The sequence below is a fragment of the Eurosta solidaginis genome, chromosome 4 (genome assembly GCF_040869045.1).
Source record: "Eurosta solidaginis isolate ZX-2024a chromosome 4, ASM4086904v1, whole genome shotgun sequence".
NCBI classification, from domain to species: domain Eukaryota; kingdom Metazoa; phylum Arthropoda; class Insecta; order Diptera; family Tephritidae; genus Eurosta; species Eurosta solidaginis.
Window position 1 is genome coordinate 100,721,908 of NC_090322.1, and position 21,171 is coordinate 100,743,078.

Sequence of the window (21,171 nt, forward strand, 5' to 3'; positions counted from 1 at the left end):
GTGGCCGCCTAGTCGGATTAGCAGACATTTTTTTCCAAAATTTCCCTACTAATCGGAAAATGCTTTAAAAATTTCGAACACCCTTTACTAGTTTACGAATATGTTCACAAATACGCCATAGAGCGAGCTGAACACGAAAAATCATGAAAAAAATGTTTACTCATTTTCAACGTAATTGTCGATTTTGACAATTTTAGGATAAAATAAATTTCAAATTCGGATTCAGCATCCACGAAAACATAAAGGTAGGGTATTACAATGTCAAGGGGTACATGGGTCCACGTTTTGGCCTATGTCTCGAGACCCTAGTCACCAATAGGTATGATCATTTGATATCCATATTGTATAAACACTGTCTTGGGGTACCCGTGTCCACGTTTTGGCCTATATCTTGAGACCCTAGTCACCCAGGCGTACAAAAAATACCCCGTATCAAAGTACTCATAAACAGCTTCCGTTTGATACCCATATTGTACAAACACATCCCAGGATTACCCAGATCCACGTTTTGATCTCAAGACACTAGCCACCTAGCGAAAAAAACGTAAACGTTGGCCGATTCTTAGACCTACCCAATATGCTCACAAAATTTCATGGGAATCGGTTTAGCCGTTTCGGAGGAGTTATGCTTCTAACACCGTGACACAAGAATTTTATATATTAGAATTAATTAAATTAGAATTAGAATTAATTAATATAAATTTTCTTTAGTTAAATTCTCTGATAACAAATAATAATCGATTGAAATTTAAGGGAAAACGCGATTCCAACTAGTGTAACTTATTCGAACTTGCGAACAGAAATCACGCATTAGGGATCACTATATACATATGTGATGTAAATGAGTGAAATTAAAAATTAGGTTTTCTTATTTCTGCTCCGATTAGCGGGAAATTTGATACAGATGTAACTATTTAGCTGCCTTAATATTTCATAATCATTTCTTTCCGATTAGCGGACCAGGGGTCGACCTGTTCAAAAAAATTATATATTATTGTCACGGATATTAGCATCACTAAGCTATACCATCACTAAGGCGATGCTAAGGCCATGCCAAGCAGTATTTACGTCAATAATCAAATCATGTATACACATATATAAGGCAGCCGAAAGAGATGTCACACACAGATGCATTTACTTATACGCCTATGTGTACTCGAGAGACTGTAAACTACAAACATTCACATCAATAATTCAATCATTATGTATCTACATAAACGAATAAATAATTGCGTCTACACATATGTACGTATACGAGCAGCGAAGCGGCAATGCACAAACACATGCATATATCTTATATTGTGAAGTACTTTAATAAAGGCCATTTTTCCATTATTCATTATTGGAGTTATTTATTCAACAGTTTAGTGATTCGAACTTAGCAGAGGATTGCAAATAAGAGGATTTGCAGTAAATTCGTTACAATTGGTGTCAGAAGAGGAATTGTTGAATAAATTCCAGAGGACAACAAGGACATGGCAAAGTTCAGTGAATTGAAGATCCAGCAACTGAAGAAGGAGTTGGACAGCCGTGGATTGAATACAACCGGCAATTAGAGGGAATTAACGTGGAAGAGTATGTCTTTCATCTTGATGGCGAGGAGACAACAAAAATTGAAGAGAAAAACGAAACATCGCAGACAGTTACCAGCACAGACTTGAACATGATATTGGCTGCAATATCTGCACAAACATCGACAGTAGCATCAATGTCGTCGCAATTGGCATCCCAACTGGAAGCGCAAGAGGCACGTATAACAGAAATGTCATCACAAATATCCACAAATATGGCATCATAATTGGAATCGCAGGAGACACGCATAACATCGAAGATTGAAGCACAAGAAACGCGTATGTCAGAAATGTCGACACACATTACATCCAAGGTGGAAACATAGCTCGAAGAACAGAAGACATATATGGCATCCCAACTGGAATCACAGGAGGCACGTATTTCAGAAATGACGTCGCAAGTGTCATCTCAATTGGAAGATCAAAAGACATATATGGCATCTCAATTGGAAGCGCAAGAGGCACGTATATCTGAAATTTCGGCAGAAATTTTGGAACAGGTATCATCCAAACTGGAAGCGCAGGATGCAAAAATGGCTCAATTTCAGGCAGAAGTAGATGAATTAAAAGGTCGTAAGGAGCAGTTGCAACTTAATCGGCCGGCTGCTTCAGCGAGTAATACGAAGGTAAAAACTCCGTCTTTTGACGGCTCTGTTCCTTCCCAGGTCTTCAAGCTACAGTTTGAGAAGACCGCAGCAGTGAACAACTGGTGCGAAGACCCCAAAATTACAGGCTTTCGGGGCCTCCACAAATTTGGATTTTGTATTAACTGAATTATAATTTACTTATACATACATGTATATACGCTTCCCAGCTATAAACTGAAATTATAATAATTTATATATAATGAACTTACCTATTGTTATATAGATATCCCTTTCAATTATAAAATGAATTATAAAAATGTATACATATGAAATGAATTTACATACATTTGGAATTAAATACATTTTAAAACATATATAATTATGACACATATTAAATTATATATGGAATAATGAAAACTTTTATCGCAGAGTGTAAGAACTCAAATAATTATACACAAGCATACATACTTACGTATAACGATAGCGAACACACATGCGTACAAATATACATTTAGGATGCTTAGCTAGCTTTAAGAACTTTTATTGTAAAATCAACGGAATCCGACTCAAAAATGGTATAAAAGGAGCGGCAAATTCATAAGCAAGGCACTCTTGGCTTAGAAGTCGTAGAGTGAGCTATACAGTGGGCTGTGTTAAACATCCACTACGGAGCAACTGGTGGTGTCAAACCCCAGCTGTTTATGCTAGGTATACCGCCGAGTCGTGTAAAACGTTCGACGGTTACGTATTTTACTAGGGATCCGGTGAGTTGTGTGAAACGCTCACCGATTACGTATTTTACTAGGGATTCGGTGAGTTGTGTAAAACGCTCACAGATTACGTATATATTATAGTCTTATACGTATGTATATAGATTTTATTATTGATTTAAATAAATCGTTATTTTATAACGCTAAACAACATCTTTTATTGTATAGGCGAACCCATTCGCTGAGTTATACCCCAGCTATATACCCGACTAACGGGGTTCGTTACAATTGGCGCCCGAGGAGGGACCCTTATACATATAAGGGGACATATATTTTATTTCACCGGAACATATAACAAAACAACATGGTCAAGGTAAATTGGATTTATTATCTGAAGAAGGAAGATCTTTTGACATACGCGGCCGAGTTTGGATTCAACAACAGCGGAACCGTCGACGAGTTGAGGAAGGAGTTCGCCCAGTTTATTAACCAAAATCCGAGCTACGAAACACGTTTCGCAGAGTTGGAAACAAAGCATTCCAAAACAACATTAACCACTAATCAACAAGGTCAAGGCAACAGTGGAACCACTTTCGGAAGTCGACCAGCAACCCCAGTCAACAACATTGAAAGCGTAAGCATACCTACGATACCTAATATGTCATATCAATTTGCAGGACAACTGATCCAACCTCCGTCTACCGTCTGCGTAATGGATCGAGCACGAAAATGGGGAATTAAGTACGATGGCAAAGGTGACCCACTGAGTTTCGTCGAGAGAGTAGAAGAGCTGGCGGAGGGATATGAAGTGGACCTTAATTTACTCCCGCGAGCGCTACCAGAACTATTCAAGGACAGAGCCCTGGTATGGCTGCGGAACAATAATCGTCACTGGAGCGAATGGAACAAATTTAAACACGACTTTTTACGCTTCTTCTTGAGCGCATCATACTTCGAAAGGCTGGAAGACGAGATACGTCAGCGAACACAACGACCACGAGAGTCGTTCAAGGATTACGTTTTGGAACTACAGAACCTTATGAGACACGCTAACCTCACCGAGGAACAAAGACTGCAAAGAATATATCGAAACTGCCGCAGTGAGTATCAATTATATATAAAACGAACTGAATTTCAGACGCTCGAAGGCTTGGTGAGTCTGGCAGAGGACTTCGAAAATATCACGAATGGCAGAGATGCGCAAAGGGTAGTGGCAAGAGCACTTCCAGCAAGGCGTCCAGATGACCGGCAATTTTCCATACAAGAACTACCAGATGTAGAGCCTAGTAGCAGGATTGGCAATGGCAATACACAACGAAGTAACCCACCAACAAGACAAACGTATACGAATCCCAGGACCGCGTGCAGGCGATGTGGTGAAAACGGACATCGGGCCTATGCGTGCCGCAATGAGCGTCGAGACTTTTGTTGGGAATGTGGTCGGCACAACATTCTCACAAAAAATTGTTGCCACGTAGCATCGGGAAACGACCGGAGACTCGACCAGACCCGAGGGGTAGGGTCTCCAACAGTACAAATTCGGGAGGTCTAACTATTTTGAAGCAAACAGGAGGGCGCATTTTGGCCGACGTAACGATAAATGGCTGCAAAGTAACAGCAACAGTAGATACAGGAGCGACAAGGAGTTTTATGAGTGACACATGTTCGAGGAGATTAGGTAAGGCGATTTTGAAACAGGTACGAAGCCGAGTGGCGATGGTAGAGTCAGCACGATAAAGGAAGCAATGGTGGCAGACGTAGAGATCGAGAAAGAGAAGTATAACAGCGAAATACTCGTTCTTCCAGGACTAATAGAAGAAGTTGTCCTCGGCATGGACATACTTTCCAGGGCAAACACATCACTAAGTTTCGGCGGTCACACGTAACGCTACACGCAGAAGAGGCAAGCAAAGACACGGTTATGTGCAGGACAATAACTGAGGCAGGCGAGCCTGAGGCAAACGACATGGAAGAGCTAACTATGGACCAACAAAGCCCGTCTGAAAACAGTACAAGAGATAAGGATTTCCTAGACGAACAGATTCTTAGCTTCGAAAATATGACTGGTACCTCAAATATCGCGGCGCATAAAATAGTCATGCATGACGATCGGCCGATAAAACAAAGATACTTTCCACGGAATCCGAAGATGCAGGAAACCATTAATATGGAGATAAACGAGTTATTGGAGAAGGGGTACATCGAGCCATCGCGACGCCCGCATAGTGCACCGATCGTACTCGTAAAGAAGAAGAATGGTAAGTGGAGGTTATGTATAGAATATCGCCAGCTCAACGCACCACGCTCAGTCCCCGATGCATACCCACTACCGCGGATCCAACACATACTAGACCGGCTAAGAAATGCGAAGTACATAAGTAGTCTGGACCTGAAAAACGGCTACTGGCAGATCCCTATGGAGGAAGGAAGTAAGCAATATACGGCATTTACTGTACCTGGACGCGGGCTGTTTCAATGGCGCGTGATGCCATTTGGGCTTCATTCAGCACCCGCAACATTTCAACGGGCATTAGATCAAGTAATCGGCCCCGAATTAGAACCGAACGCATTCGCATACCTAGATGACATCATAATTACAAGTTCAACGCTAGAGGAGCATATTAAACATCTAACGGAAGCATTTAAACGCCTACGAAAAGCAAATTTAAGAATCAACGCCAAAAAGTGCGAATTTTTCAAGAAGCGACTGAAGTATCTGGGACATGTCATAAGCGAAAAGGGTATACACACGGACCCAGATAAAGTAGCAGCGATTAAGGAATTGCAAGCACCAACAAACGTAAGAGAATTAAGACGATTTTTAGGTATAGCATCTTGGTACCGGCGATTCGTACCAGAGTTTTCAAAAATAGCGCATCCGCTGACAACCATGTTAAAGAAGGGTAACAGATGGAAATGGACCGAAACACAAGAAACAGCATTTCAGATACTGAAGAATTCACTCACCGAAGCACCAGTACTGGCGTGCCCAGATTTTACACGAAGATTTACATTACAAACAGACGCGAGCGATTTTGGACTAGGAGCAGTCCTCACACAGGAGCTAGACGACGGAGAGCGTGTAATCGCGCACGCTAGCCGCCGCCTCAACAAAGCAGAAATTAATTATTCACCCACGGAGAAAGAGTGTCTAGCCATTGTGTGGGCTATACGCAAAATGCGACCATATCTAGAAGGCTACGAATTCACGGTAATCACGGACCACTTATCATTGAAATGGTTGAACGCCATCGAAAGTCCTTCGGGACGTATTGCGAGATGGGCGTTGGAGTTGCAACAATACTCGTTCGATGTACGGTACAGGAAAGGTAAGCTAAACGTAGTAGCGGATGCACTGTCACGACAGCCGCAAGACGCACAACTCAACAGACTGGAACACGAAAACGAAATATCGTGTAAATGGCTTGAAAAAAGGAAGGAGGAAGTTAAACGAAACCCGGAGAAGTTTCCAGACTACATAATTGAAAACGGTGAGTAATATCGGCACATAGCTGTTCAGATCGACGATCAAGACGCGATCCCGTGGAAGCTATGTGTAGCGAAACCACAACGCGGTAAAGTATTACAGGAAGTGCACGACAGTCCAAGCGCCGGACACATGGATATCCGGAAGACAATAGCTCGAGCAGCCACAAGGTACTACTGGCCAGGAATGTTTCGCGACATAAAACGGTATGTACAACAATGTCCAACCTGTCAAATTTACAAGCCTAATCAACAGCAAGCAGCGGGGAAAATGTTAACCCAAATTCCAGAAGAACCGTGGGCAACGGTGAGCGCAGATTTCGTTGGACCATTACCACGTTCAAAGCACGGCAATACCATGGTTCTTGTATTTCTAGATCGTTTCACCAAGTGGGTAGAGATCGTACCATTACGTAAGGCAACAGCGGACAGCCTCATCAAAGCATTTAGAGAGCGTATATTATCACGATTTGGAGTTCCGAAGGTCATTATTACAGACAACGGTGCCCAGGTCACGAGCAGACAATTCAAGAGACTCCTTCAGGACTATGGAGTAAAGCACCAATTAACAGCACCCTATACACCACAAGAGAACCCAACGGAGAGGGCAAACCGAAACATCAAACGGATGTTGGCACAATTCACGGGAAAAGAACAACGCAACTGGGACGAGTTATTACCAGAGATAATGTTAGCACTAAAATCGAGTGTGTGCGAGGCAACAGGGTACAGCCCGGCATTCTTGGTACAAGGACGAGAGTCACGGATCCCTAACGCCTTATACGACGAACGAACATTTGGCACAGGTGAAGCCACAACAACGGCAAATGAAAAGGTAGCGAAAATGAAGGAGATATTTCAAATGGTACGAAGAAACCAGCAACGTGCGTCGGCAGAACAGGCACGACATTATAATTTGCGGAGAAGGAAGTGGAATCCGGCGATAGGAGACAGAGTTTTAGTAAAGGAACACCATCTGTCTAAGGCAACCGACAACTTTGCGGCCAAACTAGCACCAAAATTCAGCGGGCCCCATAGAATCACGAATTTTATTTCGCCAGTCATCCTCGAACTGGACAAAACGTTTCAAGGCAAGAAGAGAACAGCGCATCTAAGCGAGCTTAAACCATTTTATGAAAACAAGTTAATCGACGGAGGAAGCGAAAGCGCAACAAAACCCTCCACAGATGCCCATCTACATCCTTGCAAACACAACCGAAGAGTAAAATCACCGAAAACTACAAAGGAAGGCGTAGCACGACGGTAAATCACAATATAAACAAGTTTCATAAATTTCAATCATTGCCCTAATAATTATTACAATTACCTCAACTTATTTTCTATAATATTATTATTTATTATTTTAATAATAATGCTCTAATACTCATAATAGCCCTATTTATGATGATAGTAATAATCACAATAATAGTAACCGTCACATTTATATTACCGGTAACAAAATTTTTCGGCAACCCTAATTTGGTACAAGCCAAAACAACGCTTATCTACTCCATAAACGGCATCCCCAAACAAATCACAGCCGACTAACAATAACAAGGAACAAAGAAATGCAATGGTACAACAACAAACAACACGTGCAAACACGAAATATAAACTCAGTGGTACAACAATAACAAACACAAGCAATACAATAAAGGGCAAATGCACGCGCATAACAATAGTAACTAACATACGTAATAGAAAATATCACAGCTACATGGTACAACAACAAACAACGCATGCAAGCACGAAATGAAAAGATACGGTGGTACAACAACAACAAACACAAGCAATACAAGAAAGGGCAAAGACACGAGGATACCGACAGCAACTAACATAAGAATTGCGAGGTATTAAAGCTACAGTATAACAACAATAGAGGTCAACGTAACTTAAAGAGGAATAATTATTTGGTGACAGCAACAACAAGTAAGAAATTAACAAACTCACACGTACATTTATACACATAAACATACGAAATTTTGCGAAATTTAAAACCTTTGGAAGAAAATACCAACACGGTTCGGGTTACAACTAGATGGTTTTGGACAAAATTTACAGCTTTCACGCGATGACAACGGATCAACAGAGGGGGCGAGGTAACAGTCACGAGCCGGAAGTAAGGGGGGAATGTGAAGACCCCAAAATTACAGGCTTTCGGGGCCTCCACAAATTTGGATTTTGTATAAATTGAATTATAATTTACTTATACATACATGTATATACGCTTCCCAGCTATAAACTGAAATTATAATAATTTATATATAATGAACTTACCTATTGTTATATAGATATACCTTTCAATTATAAAATGAATTATAAAAATTTATACATATGAAATGAATTTACATACATTTGGAATTAAATACATTTTAAAACATATATAATTATGACACATATTAAATTATATATAGAATAATGAAAACTTTTATCGCAGAGTGTAAGAACTCAAATAATTATACACAAGCATACATACTTACGTATAAGCAAACAAGGAGAAATGGAATTATCAAATGATAGCGGACACACATGCGTACAAATATACATTTAGGATGCTTAGCTAGCTTTAAGAACTTTTATTGTAAAATCAACGGAAGCCGACTCAAAAATGGTATAAAAGGAGCGGCAAATTCATAAGCAAGGCACTCTTGGCTTAGAAGTCGTAGAGTGAGTTATACAGTGGGCTGAGTTAAACATCCACTACGGAGCAACTGGTGGTGTCAAACCCCAGCTGTTTATGCTAGGTATACCGCCGAGTCGTGTAAAACGTTCGATGATTACGTATTTTACTAGGGATCCGGTGAGTTGTGTGAAACGCTCACCGATTACGTATTTTACTAGGGATTCGGTGAGTTGTGTAAAACGCTCACCGATTACGTATATATTATAGTCTTATACGTATGTATATAGATTTTATTATTGATTTAAATAAATCGTTATTTTATAACGCTAAACAACATCTTTTATTGTATAGGCGAACCCATTCGCTGAGTTATACCCCAGCTATATACCCGACTAACGGGGTTCGTTACACTGGAATGCGGAAGATAAAGTTGCTGACCTGTTCGTGGCATTGAAGGGACCAGCAGCGGAAATCCTACAGACGATTCCCGAAGGAGAGCGGAACAATTATGAAGCATTGATGGCTGCTGTAGAACGACGTTATGGAAGCGAGCATAGAAAACAGATATTCCAAATTGAGTTGCAAAACCGCTATCAAAAAGCAAATGAGACATTGCAGGAGTTTGCTTCAGATGTTGAAAGGTTGGCTCATCTCGCAAATGCGGATGCACCCGTGGAATACACTGAAAGGGTAAAGATTCAGAGCTTTATAAATGGCATACGGGACGTCGAAACAAAGCGAGCTACATACGCAAACCCAAAGCCAACATTCGCAGAAACGGTGTCACAAGCTCTGATTCAGGAAACAGCGTCGCTTCTGTATAAGCCAGTTTTCAAAGCACGCCGTGTGGAAGTAGAAAGGCCAGAGTGGGTAGACGCAATATTGGAGGCGCTGAAAGGCTCGCAAAAGCGGAGTGAAAAAGCTATCAAATGCTTCAAATGCGGGAAGTCCGGTCACATTGCACGTCATTGCGATCTTGGTCCTAATAGTTCCAACAATGTGCTGTGTGAGTGGCCTGGATAGCGCGAGGTGACCTCCACCGCAGGATATGGTGGCTCCCATGCTCCCTAGCGTACCTAGGCCCAGTATGATGTCGTCGATTGCTCCGGGCATGACGTGTAAAACTGTGCGGTGTGACGCTTCTCCGAGGTGTACCTCGGTCCTTATGGCGTCGAAGATTGTGGTGCTAGTCCCATTTGCCGTCGTTATTTTGATGGCCACTCTCACCATTTCTCCGCTCCCAGAGTTTACCACACGGTCTGCAAGGCTGCTCGAAACGCAACTTCTCGATGTCCCTGTATCGATGACCGCCTCGCCTGATTCCGGGCCAAGGCTGGCTACGACGTAAAGGCGGCCATGCTCTTGGTACATTGCTACCGCCGATTCGGCGTTGGGTTCCTTGAGCTCACCGCGCCTTGTTCTTCGTGAAACCCTCCATCGTTTCCCTGACGTCGACTGCGGCCACACTCCCAGCAAAAAATTTTTCGTGGGTTTCGGCATCTATCGGTGTAGTGTCCTTGTTCACCGCACCTCCTGCATACGTTGTTGGGGTCGAATCTCTGATTGGCCAGGAGGCGTGTGGTGCGGTATGTTCGGTGGTTGTGGCGGTGGTTGGGATGCAGGTGGCAGTGGTTGGACTAAAGTCCTGTCACCTACGACGTGTCGCGTAACTTCGCGGCGATATCCACCTGATGGTCTTCGACAGTCCTCATGTATGCTCTCGTATTCCTCGGCAAGGGTTAAGAGTTCTGCGAGATTGGTGAAGTCCCTCCGACGGATATAAAGTAGGTAATCGGGGTGGCTATTACGGAAGATTCGTTGCAGGCGCTGTCGCTGCTGTACCCTGTGTTTCTCATTAAGCTCTGTATCGCTAGCACGTAATCCTTGTACTTCTCCCTGTTATACTGCCTTCGTTGGCGTATGTCGTCCTCGAGCCGTTCGAAATATCTGACTGGCAGGAAGAAACATAAAAAATCCTGTTTGAAGCTTGTCCACCTTACCCAGTGCGCATTGTTATTGTGATACCATTGTAGCACGGTGCCCCCTGTAGCTCGGGCATGGTTTTTGGTATGAGATCCACGTTTAGCGCGTACACTTCGGCTAACTCCTCTAGCCGTTCGATGAACGCTAACGGGTCCCGCCTACCGTCGTACTTTACTGACCACTTCCGCACTTGGTCGATGATGGGTGCGAACACAACTGTCGGTGCTTGAGTTACCTGAGATGTATAATTGATGACTGGTGCGGTTGCGCGGGCTGCTTATTCCGTGGAGGATATTCCAGTGGGTTCTGCTGTGGTTGACCCCCGGTCGTGGTTCCGTCTGCCGTCGGAGGGATTGGTGTCTTCGGCTCACCTCCTCCCTCATTTGATTTGTCGCTATCCTTGTATCTTGCCTCCACTGAGAGGAACTTATATATTTCCAAGTCGTTTGGTGCCTTAGCAGCCAAAGTCGCGATGCGTTTGTGGATCTCCTGCGTTGTGCCTGTGTGCTCGATACCCAGTTCCTGTGCGATGTTGCTGATAAATGTTGCGACCGCTCGTTGGGTTGCTGAGACTTGTAGGTTGGCCGTGTTGCTGTTAAATGTTGCGACCGCTCGTTGTGTTGCTGAGACTTGTTGGTTGGCCGTGTTGCTGTTAAGTGTTGCGATCGCTCGTTGTGTTGCTGAGACTTGTTGGTTTGTCGTATTGCTATGGCCTTTTGTGGCCGCCTGTTGTGTTAATGTTGTGTTAATGGTTGTGATCCATATGGTGTGAGTCGTTTTGTGTAGGCCAAATTAATGAGGTTTTATTTGGTCCTCACAATTGCTCGCGGTACATTTCTCAAAAGAGCCCACGTAAGATCGATTGAATCAAGATCTTGGTAATTTTTAATAAACTTTTCTAATGCCGTTATAGCACCTGTGAATTTAGGTGGATTGGGTCTAACTGATGGCTTCTTATAAGGCAAAATATTTAGCGAATCAGTGCTATTTTCAGGTAGCGCTCTGTTGGAGCTCGTCTTGGGAATTCTTTCCATCGACTGAAAATCCCCGATCTCTTGATTTTGAAATAAAACTCTCGCCATCGCATGATATGTATTTTTCCATCAATTGTTTCAGTATTTATGTCGATATTATCGTCACCTTCGTGAATGAAGCCGCCGCCATTATCACGATGAATAATTCCCGATGGTATATAAATACCTGAATTTTTCTGTATTTCTTTCTCAGCTGCAATTGTTAGAAAACGCCTAATAAATATCCTCATTTGTACCGCAAAACCCATGTGCATTTAAAATTGCAATTAATGATTTCTTGGCGAACATATGATGTAATTGTAGAGGTAATCCAAACGTGAAAGGTGGTGTAAGTGAATTATTTATTCTTCTCCGCGAACAATAAATTATAGTCTCTGAAATGCTGAGAATACGACGTAGAATGTTTTCATCCATTGCTAACTGTCCTTTCAGGAAAGATGACGTATCAATTACCCAACAATCAATTTTTGCAATACTTTTGGAACAAATATTTTGAAAATTTTATTCTAATTTCGTCAGGAAGAAAATATTCTGTATCTTTGGGTATTTTATGAATTTCATGTCGAATACACGCAGCTACCTGATGTATCATAACGTTTTCATCACTTTTGCTATTGCTATCAGCAATCTGATAACATTCATCAATTTTTTATGTATACTATCATACAGCTTGTGAACTAATAGTACAAGAGGAAATTTAGTTAAGTTTACAATATCAGCTTTTCCTTGATATGAATGGAACTGCAGGTCTATATCTTTAACACGCATTCATTTTGATTTTATATAACTCGATTTAACATTCTGAGCATCATCTTAACTTTTCATTTTTTTCTCAATAAGCATTTGGATGAAACTTTCGCAAAGCTGCGGTAAAAATATGATCTCACCAGCCTCAAATTTATCTCGGTAAGCTAGAACAACATCTCTTGCAATAGAATTATAAAGCACCGGCATCGCCGGTGCACTGTTTGTGATACATTTAAGAGTATTATCATTTACGTAATTTTGATAGCACAAGAGATGATATCGAGCCTTCTTTTCATACAAATTGAATTTGTGGCTGCTTAATAAATTTTGTATAACCAAATCATTTCGAGTGTGCGCTCCACCGAGAACTTTCGATTTATTATCCGCACTTTTACCTTTTGATACAATTTGACGTTTTTCTTCGGATTTTCTTCTTCTCCACAAAAGAAGCAAAAACTTAACCAATCAAATGATGCAGGCTGCAATGTACGCGCTCTTTTACTCGTTGACTCGGTGTCAAAATCGTAGGATCGTCGTTTTGCCATTTTACGACACTATGAATTATAATAGATGAAAGTAATTAAATGTGCATGAAATTATCACGCAGTAAGTGCTAATTGTTAAATACTTACGTTCACTTAACATTTGATAAGTATATAATATTTCTAAAATGCATTTCTGAACGAGAGCAAAGAAACTCGTGCAAATTCGACCAAATCGGCTGCTATATTAGCAGGACCTGTCAAAGCTTGCTCAGCGTGAGCATGTTCGAACCGAGCGCGCTCGCGCGCGTACGCAACTCTGACCGCGCGGATTTTGAAATCGCTGTCTTTTTTTTCTAATAAAGATCAAGGTTTGAAATTTTCTAGAAAACTTCTATATATATTATTCTTTGAGACTGCATATTTAGATATTGAAAATTAAAAACTTTGTCACACAACCTTTGAAAAAGTACGCGCCGAGTCGGATTAAAAAAAAAAATAAAAAAATGTAAGGCACGATAACCTCCGAAGAGATCTAAGGCCTTCTGTTCCAATTTGCGTCGTGCCCCTCTTGATTTTCCCTACAAATTGGCCGGACGGGACCTACATGTTTTATGCCGACTCCGAACGGCATCTGCAAGGCAGATGAGTTTTCACTGAGAGCTTTTCATGCCAGCAATACACCCGGAGCGCTTGCCAAACACTGCCGAGGGGCGACCCTGCTTAGACAAATTTTCTTCTAATTGAAAAACCTTATTTCTAAAATTTTGATGTTGTTTTGCCCGGGGTGCGCACCCAGGGCATACGGTGTGATAGGCGGAGCACGTTAACATCACACCACGGTGGCCGCCTAGTCGGATTAGCAGACATTTTTTTTCCAAAATTTCCCTACTAATCGGAAAATGCTTTAAAAATTTCGAACAACCTTTACTAGTTTACGAATATGTTCACAAATACGCCATAGAATTTTCAAGGAAAAATATTCATAATTGGTTGAGTGACAGCGAGCTGAACACGAAAAATCATGAAAAAAATGTTTACTCATTTTCAACGTAATTGTCGATTTTGACAATTTTAGGATAAAATAAATTTCAAATTCGGATTCAGCATCCACGAAAACATAAAGGTAGGGTATTACAATGTCAAGGGGTACATGGGTCCACGTTTTGGCCTATGTCTCGAGACCCTAGTCACCAATAGGTATGATCATTTGATATCCATATTGTATAAACACTGTCTTGGGGTACCCGTGTCCACGTTTTGGCCTATATCTTGAGACCCTAGTCACCCAGGTGTACAAAAAATACCCCGTATCAAAGTACTCATAAACAGCTTCCGTTTGATACCCATATTGTACAAACACATCCCAGGATTACCCAGATCCACGTTTTGATCTCAAGACACTAGCCACCTAGCGAAAAAAACGTAAACGTTGGCCGATTCTTAGACCTACCCAATATGCTCACAAAATTTCATGGGAATCGGTTTAGCCGTTTCGGAGGAGTTATGCTTCTAACACCGTGACACAAGAATTTTATATATTAGAATTAATTAAATTAGAATTAGAATTAATTAATATAAATTTTCTTTAGTTAAATTCTCTGATAACAAATAATAATCGATTGAAATTTAAGGGAAAACGCGATTCCAACTAGTGTAACTTATTCGAACTTGCGAACAGAAATCACGCATTAGGGATCACTATATACATATGTGATGTAAATGAGTGAAATTAAAAATTAGGTTTTCTTATTTCTGCTCCGATTAGCGGGAAATTTGATACAGATGTAACTATTTAGCTGCATTAATATTTCATAATCATTTCTTTCCGATTAGCAGACCAGGGGCCGACCTGTTCAAAAAAATTATATATTATTGTCACGGATATTAGCATCACAATGCACAAACACATGGATATATCTTATCTGAGTTGTCACAAGAGAGCGCAATAATTTGTGCACGTAGTTGTGGCTGGCGATTTTGTAGCCGAAACTAACTAGTAAGTTCTGGAAATCGAAAAGCCTAGAAGTATGCAGCGTAAACTATAAAAGCGGGGCAGGCGAGTAAGAAGTAATTCAGTTTGATTTGAACTGTCAAGCAGTTTCGATTAAGCACTATCTAGCGAGCTATAGCAGTAATATTTTGAATAGTAGAGTTTCATTTGAGTTATCAATCAGTTTGGTTATTAAGCCAGCGAGTAGCAAAGTATAAGTGTTATTGTGAAGTACTTTAATAAAGGCCATTTTTCCATTATTCAATATTGGAGTTATTTATTCAACAGTTTAGTGATTCGAACTTAGCAGAGGATTGCAAATAAGAGGATTTGCAGTAAATTCGGTACATTATTATCTCATATGTGGGATCTTCGTACCAAATAATTGAAAACCCCTTCAAATAATTAAGAAGATATAGCGAATTTGTTTCAATTCCACGTTCTTTACCTCCACAAGTTTAACTGACTCTTATATGGAATCCAAATAAATGATATCACTTCAAATAATCACGAACGTATACCGAATTTAAGGTTTTGTTTTTTCCCACTCTCAATTCCTATCCCTCTACATCCGCCACCTAAATATCCTCATATATGGAGTCTATACATCAAATGTTGGATACCAACTTAATATAATTACGAGGATATAGCGAAGTTAAGGTTTTGTTTCACTTCAGCTCTAATTCCTAATACCACTCCCATTCCCAAGAATTTAAATTTGTGTATGACTCCCATTCTCACCTTTGACGCCCATTCTACCTTTCTAACCATTATGTGATCTCATATATCGAATCTATCTACCAAATAATAGATGTAGCGAATTTAAATTTTTATTTTACTCCCACAAAAACAAAAAATCAAATGACGTTGTGACCATTTGAAGTGGCCATAAAGCCAATTGACCTTTTGGCCATTTGAAGTTGTTATAACGTTAATTAACCTCTTGGGTGTTGACCTTATGTTACCCCTCCTTTAAAACGACATATACTGACATTTCAAATAAAAGATAAACTTTAAATTTCAGCGTCAACTATAAAAGATACTGATAGCGATGTAAGTTATCGGATTACAGGATTGACTGCGTTAGCATCATTTCCAGGGAGTGGTAACACTTGGCTGCGTTACTTACTGCAACAAGCTACTGGTAAGTCTTAAAAAGTACATTTGCATCAATTACTACTTAAACTGCCAGATAATTTGGATTTGTTGGGACCATCCTGGTATTACGCATGTCCACATTCCAGGTTTTCGAAATCATGCTCAAAACAGATCAATAGAAATATCCAGACCAAAGCTACAACCAGAGATATTTTCCGGCCCAAAGAGCGATCATTTCATATTCATATGTGCACGTTTTTTTAATTTTTTTTTAGCTAGCGTGTTTCTGCACATACATAGATTGTTTTAAACTGTTAGACCAATTCTGGAAAGTTGCAAATGCCTCGCAAAGCTCATAAATGGTGCATTTTATTTTACAATATTATTATTATATTTACCATATGTATTTAATTAACGAGCTTTGCTCATACTGCTATACACAATACAAAAATTATTATATTTATCTTTACAAAATATGAATAATCCAGTAAATTCCTTAATTGGAAATATATGAAGCGATAAGACACACTAGCGAGCTTTCGCACGCAAGCAAATTGTTTTAATTTCCTCCTAAATAATTATAAATGTACATGCAACATATGGGACTGGCAAACTTGCCATATCCATATCCATATAAAGCAGCTGATACAACCATCCTTAAGAACCGTACGCAGCTCTTAAGAAAACCAAAAAATCCATGACTCTCAGAAAGATATTTCTACTACTACATTTATAAAAATCAAATGAAATTCAATATTCTATGTGTATTGCCCGTGAATCACAAGGCATCGTTAAAACTTCTTGGCTACTCTTATTTCCATGCAAAAGAAATAAATCAAAATATTATGTTAACAGTGCTTCGCCCATTTAATGGGCACAACCACTCACAAATTGTCATAAAATTATTACTTACATTGATTACATTGATTACTTATCTAAATAGTATCACATTTTTTTGCACGGTATATAGACATACATATATGTAAACCATTAATAGTGTATTGTTGTTCAATATTGCGTATATTGATTAAATTGATTTAATTGACAAAGAAAATATATTTCAATTATAAAATGAATATAAACAATTAGGGAAGGCTAATTTCTGGTGTAACCGAGCTGAGAGCTTTGGAATCAGGGAAAATCACCATGTAGGAAAATGCACCTAGGGTAACCCTGGAATGTGTTTGTATGACATGGGTATCAAATGGAAGGTAGTAGGAAAAGTATTTTAAAAGGGAGTGGGCCATAGATCTATAGGTGGACGCCATTTCGGGATATCGCCATAAAAGTGGACCAGGGGTGACTCTAGAATGTGTTTGTACGATATGGGTATGAAATGAATGGTGTTAATGAGTATTTTAAAAGGGAGTGGGCCTTAGTTCTATAGGTGGACGCCTTTTCGAGATATCGCCATAATGGTGGGCCAAGGGTGTCTCTACAATGTGTTTGTACGATATGGGTATTAAATGAAAGGTGGTAATGAGTATTTTAAAAGGGAGTAATCCTTAGTTCTATAGGTGGACGCCTTTTCGAGATATCGCCATAAAGGTGGGCCAAGGATGACTCTAGAATGTGTTTGTGCGATTATAAGGAACATAAGCCTTACACAAAAATATAATAAGGTATTCTATGTGGTTGGGCCTTAAGTTGTATTTGACAGGCGAGTACAGGTGGCAACGCGCATGTCAAATACAACTGCGGCCCACATCACATACATAAAAAATGATGTAGATAACTTAACAATAAAATTTGCAACAGAAGTTGACGGACGTTTCCGAAGAAAATAAAAGTGAAATTTTGATTTTAATTGCGGCTCTAAAATATTAAAAACGTGGCAAAGGCGACCATTAGGGTGCCAACGTTTTCCCAGCACCATCATCGCAAAAGGGCAACCGTTTTGAGGCGGCGCCCTCCAAGGAGGATAATTTGGCAGGCACACAACAGGAAACAACTTGTGGGTAAGCAACGCAAGCTAACCAATTTGGGGTTAGCTTACATTGCGACCGTGCTGGTCTTTGGTAGTGGTACAGGTGATTTGAGTGCGTGCAGTGGCAAAATAATTTATTAAAGACAATTTTCAATAATAAAAACTAAATGCAACGAAGATAATAAAACTAAGTAAACGCGATTTTGCCACAAATTCAATTAATAAAATACAGAGATAACAGAAATTTTTCTAATTAAATACAATTTTAATAAAATTTTCGGTAAAATTTTATTATAATATTAATTTTTTGTCTTCAAGACCACCTTTATTAATTTTGTAAAATATATATTTCACAAGTTATATTATATTAAATAATTATACATGAAAACGAGTAAATCAGAAAAAACAAAAAATTTTATAATAAAATACGGAGTTAAATACAATTACAATTTTCTACTAAATTAACATAATCAAATCTACCAAATAAAACTTTCTAATAAAAAGCGGAGATACTAGATTTTACTAAAAGTTAATACAACAATACAACAAATTATCTAAAAACTAAAACTACGGAGTTAATAAAAATAAGTAAATTCGACTTTCTACAAAATTTTCAATTATTTAACATACATAATAACGGCATGCAAAAACCCACGACACTCAGATAACGGATCCACAAACCGTACCACCGCCAGCGGCAGCGAACACCAGCAGCGGCGAACACTATCAACAGCAAAGCCCAGCAGCAGCAACCACCATCGGCAGCGAAGGCCAGCAGCAGCATTAAGATCAGCAACAGCCATCATCATAGCGGCAGTGAAGCAGAGAAATAAGTATATGATATATATGTATGTATTAATAAAATTTTTCATACGGGTTTTTACATACAATACAATTTTTATTAAGTGCGGTGCGTCCACATTAAATATTATACATTTTTTTATTTTTGATTACAACGGCGTGGCGCGTCCGTTCGTATAAAGTATTGTGGATTTTTTTGATAACAACGGTTTATATAAAACACTTGGATTTTTTATACTAAAACGGTGCGTGCGTCTAAATTTAAATACCTCAGTTTTCAACAATTTTAAAATTTTCGATCCATTTTATAAATTCCAACATTTTTAAATCTACATTTAAATTTTTTTCTCTTGAGTTTCAACTCATTTTACAAATTTAAATTTTCTTCAAATTTTTCCTATTTTCAAATTTCTAATTTAAAAACTTCTCAACTCATTTTACAAATTCTCATACTTTCAAGCTTCCATTTTTCAAATAATTTCACAAATCTTCCATTTAAAGTTTCATATGCCTGAATTTCCATTTTTCAAATTTTCATTATACTTCAGTTTTTTTATTAAATACATTTTTCAACAAAATATCACCATATAAGACTGAGTGAACTAGATAAGCAGTCTGCAGGTACCCTATAAATTTGATAATTTTTGATATAAAGCGGTGGTTCCGTGAAAAACCAAACGATTTTTTGATATAAAATGGTGGTTCCGTGAAAAACCAATTGAGATTTTTTTAGTAAAGCGGTGCGTCCGTGAATATATATGGATTTTTTTGAACTGATTACCACATTTTTGAGATTTTTACCAATTCATACTTGTATACTTTTGTGCCATTTTTAATTAAATTACTTCTTACAAATTTTTCATACAATTATATTTCAGTTGCAATTAATTCTTCCAATAAATTTTTAAATATTTCGTTAGCGACAATTCACTATAAATCAGTTCCCTTTTACAAATTTTTTCCCCTTTTTCCTCAACATTTCAGCTTCAATTATAAATTCCTACATTCAAATAAATGCTTCATTAATTTCATAGTAGTTTAAACTAAATTCTTTTGCTATTCTGATAACTACATATATACAACCTTAGAAATACGAAGCAAGTGCAAAAAACTTCAGATTCAGAATCCGATTCCGATAAATCAGCCTCAAGAAATAGTGCAAACTTAGTTACCCCTTCTTCTAACTTAAACCCAGATCTTAACGATCCAATTAGTACAAACGTTGCCTCACCTTCTTCTGAGGAAAAGAAAGCTTTCATTAACATGTGTGCAAATTCTATTAGAGAAAACTACAGCGGTGATCCTCTAGTACTTTATAGACAAAATCGAATTACTTGAAGAGTTCGCTGATGTAAATTTAACTGGTACTTTTATACCGTTCTTAACATCAAAACTGGAGGGTAAAGCCCGTGAAGCAATACCGACGCAAGTAATGTCAGTTTACGAAATTAAAGTAGCTCTACGTAATAGGATAAAACCAGACAACTCGAAAGTTGTAGCAGGGAAAATAGCAACGTTGCACGTTATCAACAACAATTATACAGATTTTGCGCGGTCTCTTATTATTGAAGGGATCACTCAAGCGAAAGCTCATGAAATGGCAGTCGAACAAACTGTTAACGTGTGTCGTTTAAACGCAAAATCAAATTTAGTAAAAACCATTTTAGCCTCAACGGCACTTACTGATCCGAAAGACGTAGTAGCGAAACTAATTGTAGAACAAAATAACGAAGTAACAGAGCGTCAAGTTTTAGCTTTTCGATCGCGTGGTAACAATGCATTCAGAAATTCACGTGGTAGTTATCGAAGTTTTTACCCAAATCGCGACTATACTGGTTATAGAAATAATAGTTCATTTGCATACAACAGCAACCGTAACGGTAACAATAATCAGAGGTATCGAAATTATAACGGAAATGGATACCCGAATAGCAACAATAGTAATACACGTCCAAATTCCAATTCAAATTCAAATAGCAGTAACAATAGAAGTAACAATTCAAGATCATCAAACGGTAGAGGTAGAAATGCAAACGTACGCGCTTTAAACGCGAGTGCCCCTCAGGAGCGAACACTGAGGGAGGACGAACTAAGCGAGTAAGCGAACTTCCTCACCAATAGGCATCTAT

The 21,171-nt window shown here is 39.2% G+C and overlaps 1 protein-coding gene across 1 annotated transcript in view; it reads left to right on the plus strand.

The window, feature by feature from the left end:
• The window catches only part of LOC137250075 (WSCD family member CG9164), a 662,201-nt gene that overhangs the window by 254,617 nt on the left and 386,413 nt on the right, over positions 1 to 21,171 (plus strand). Inside the window, 1 exon segment of the mRNA XM_067782327.1 lies at positions 16,241 to 16,360. Within this exon segment, the coding sequence (XP_067638428.1) occupies positions 16,241 to 16,360 (120 nt within the window).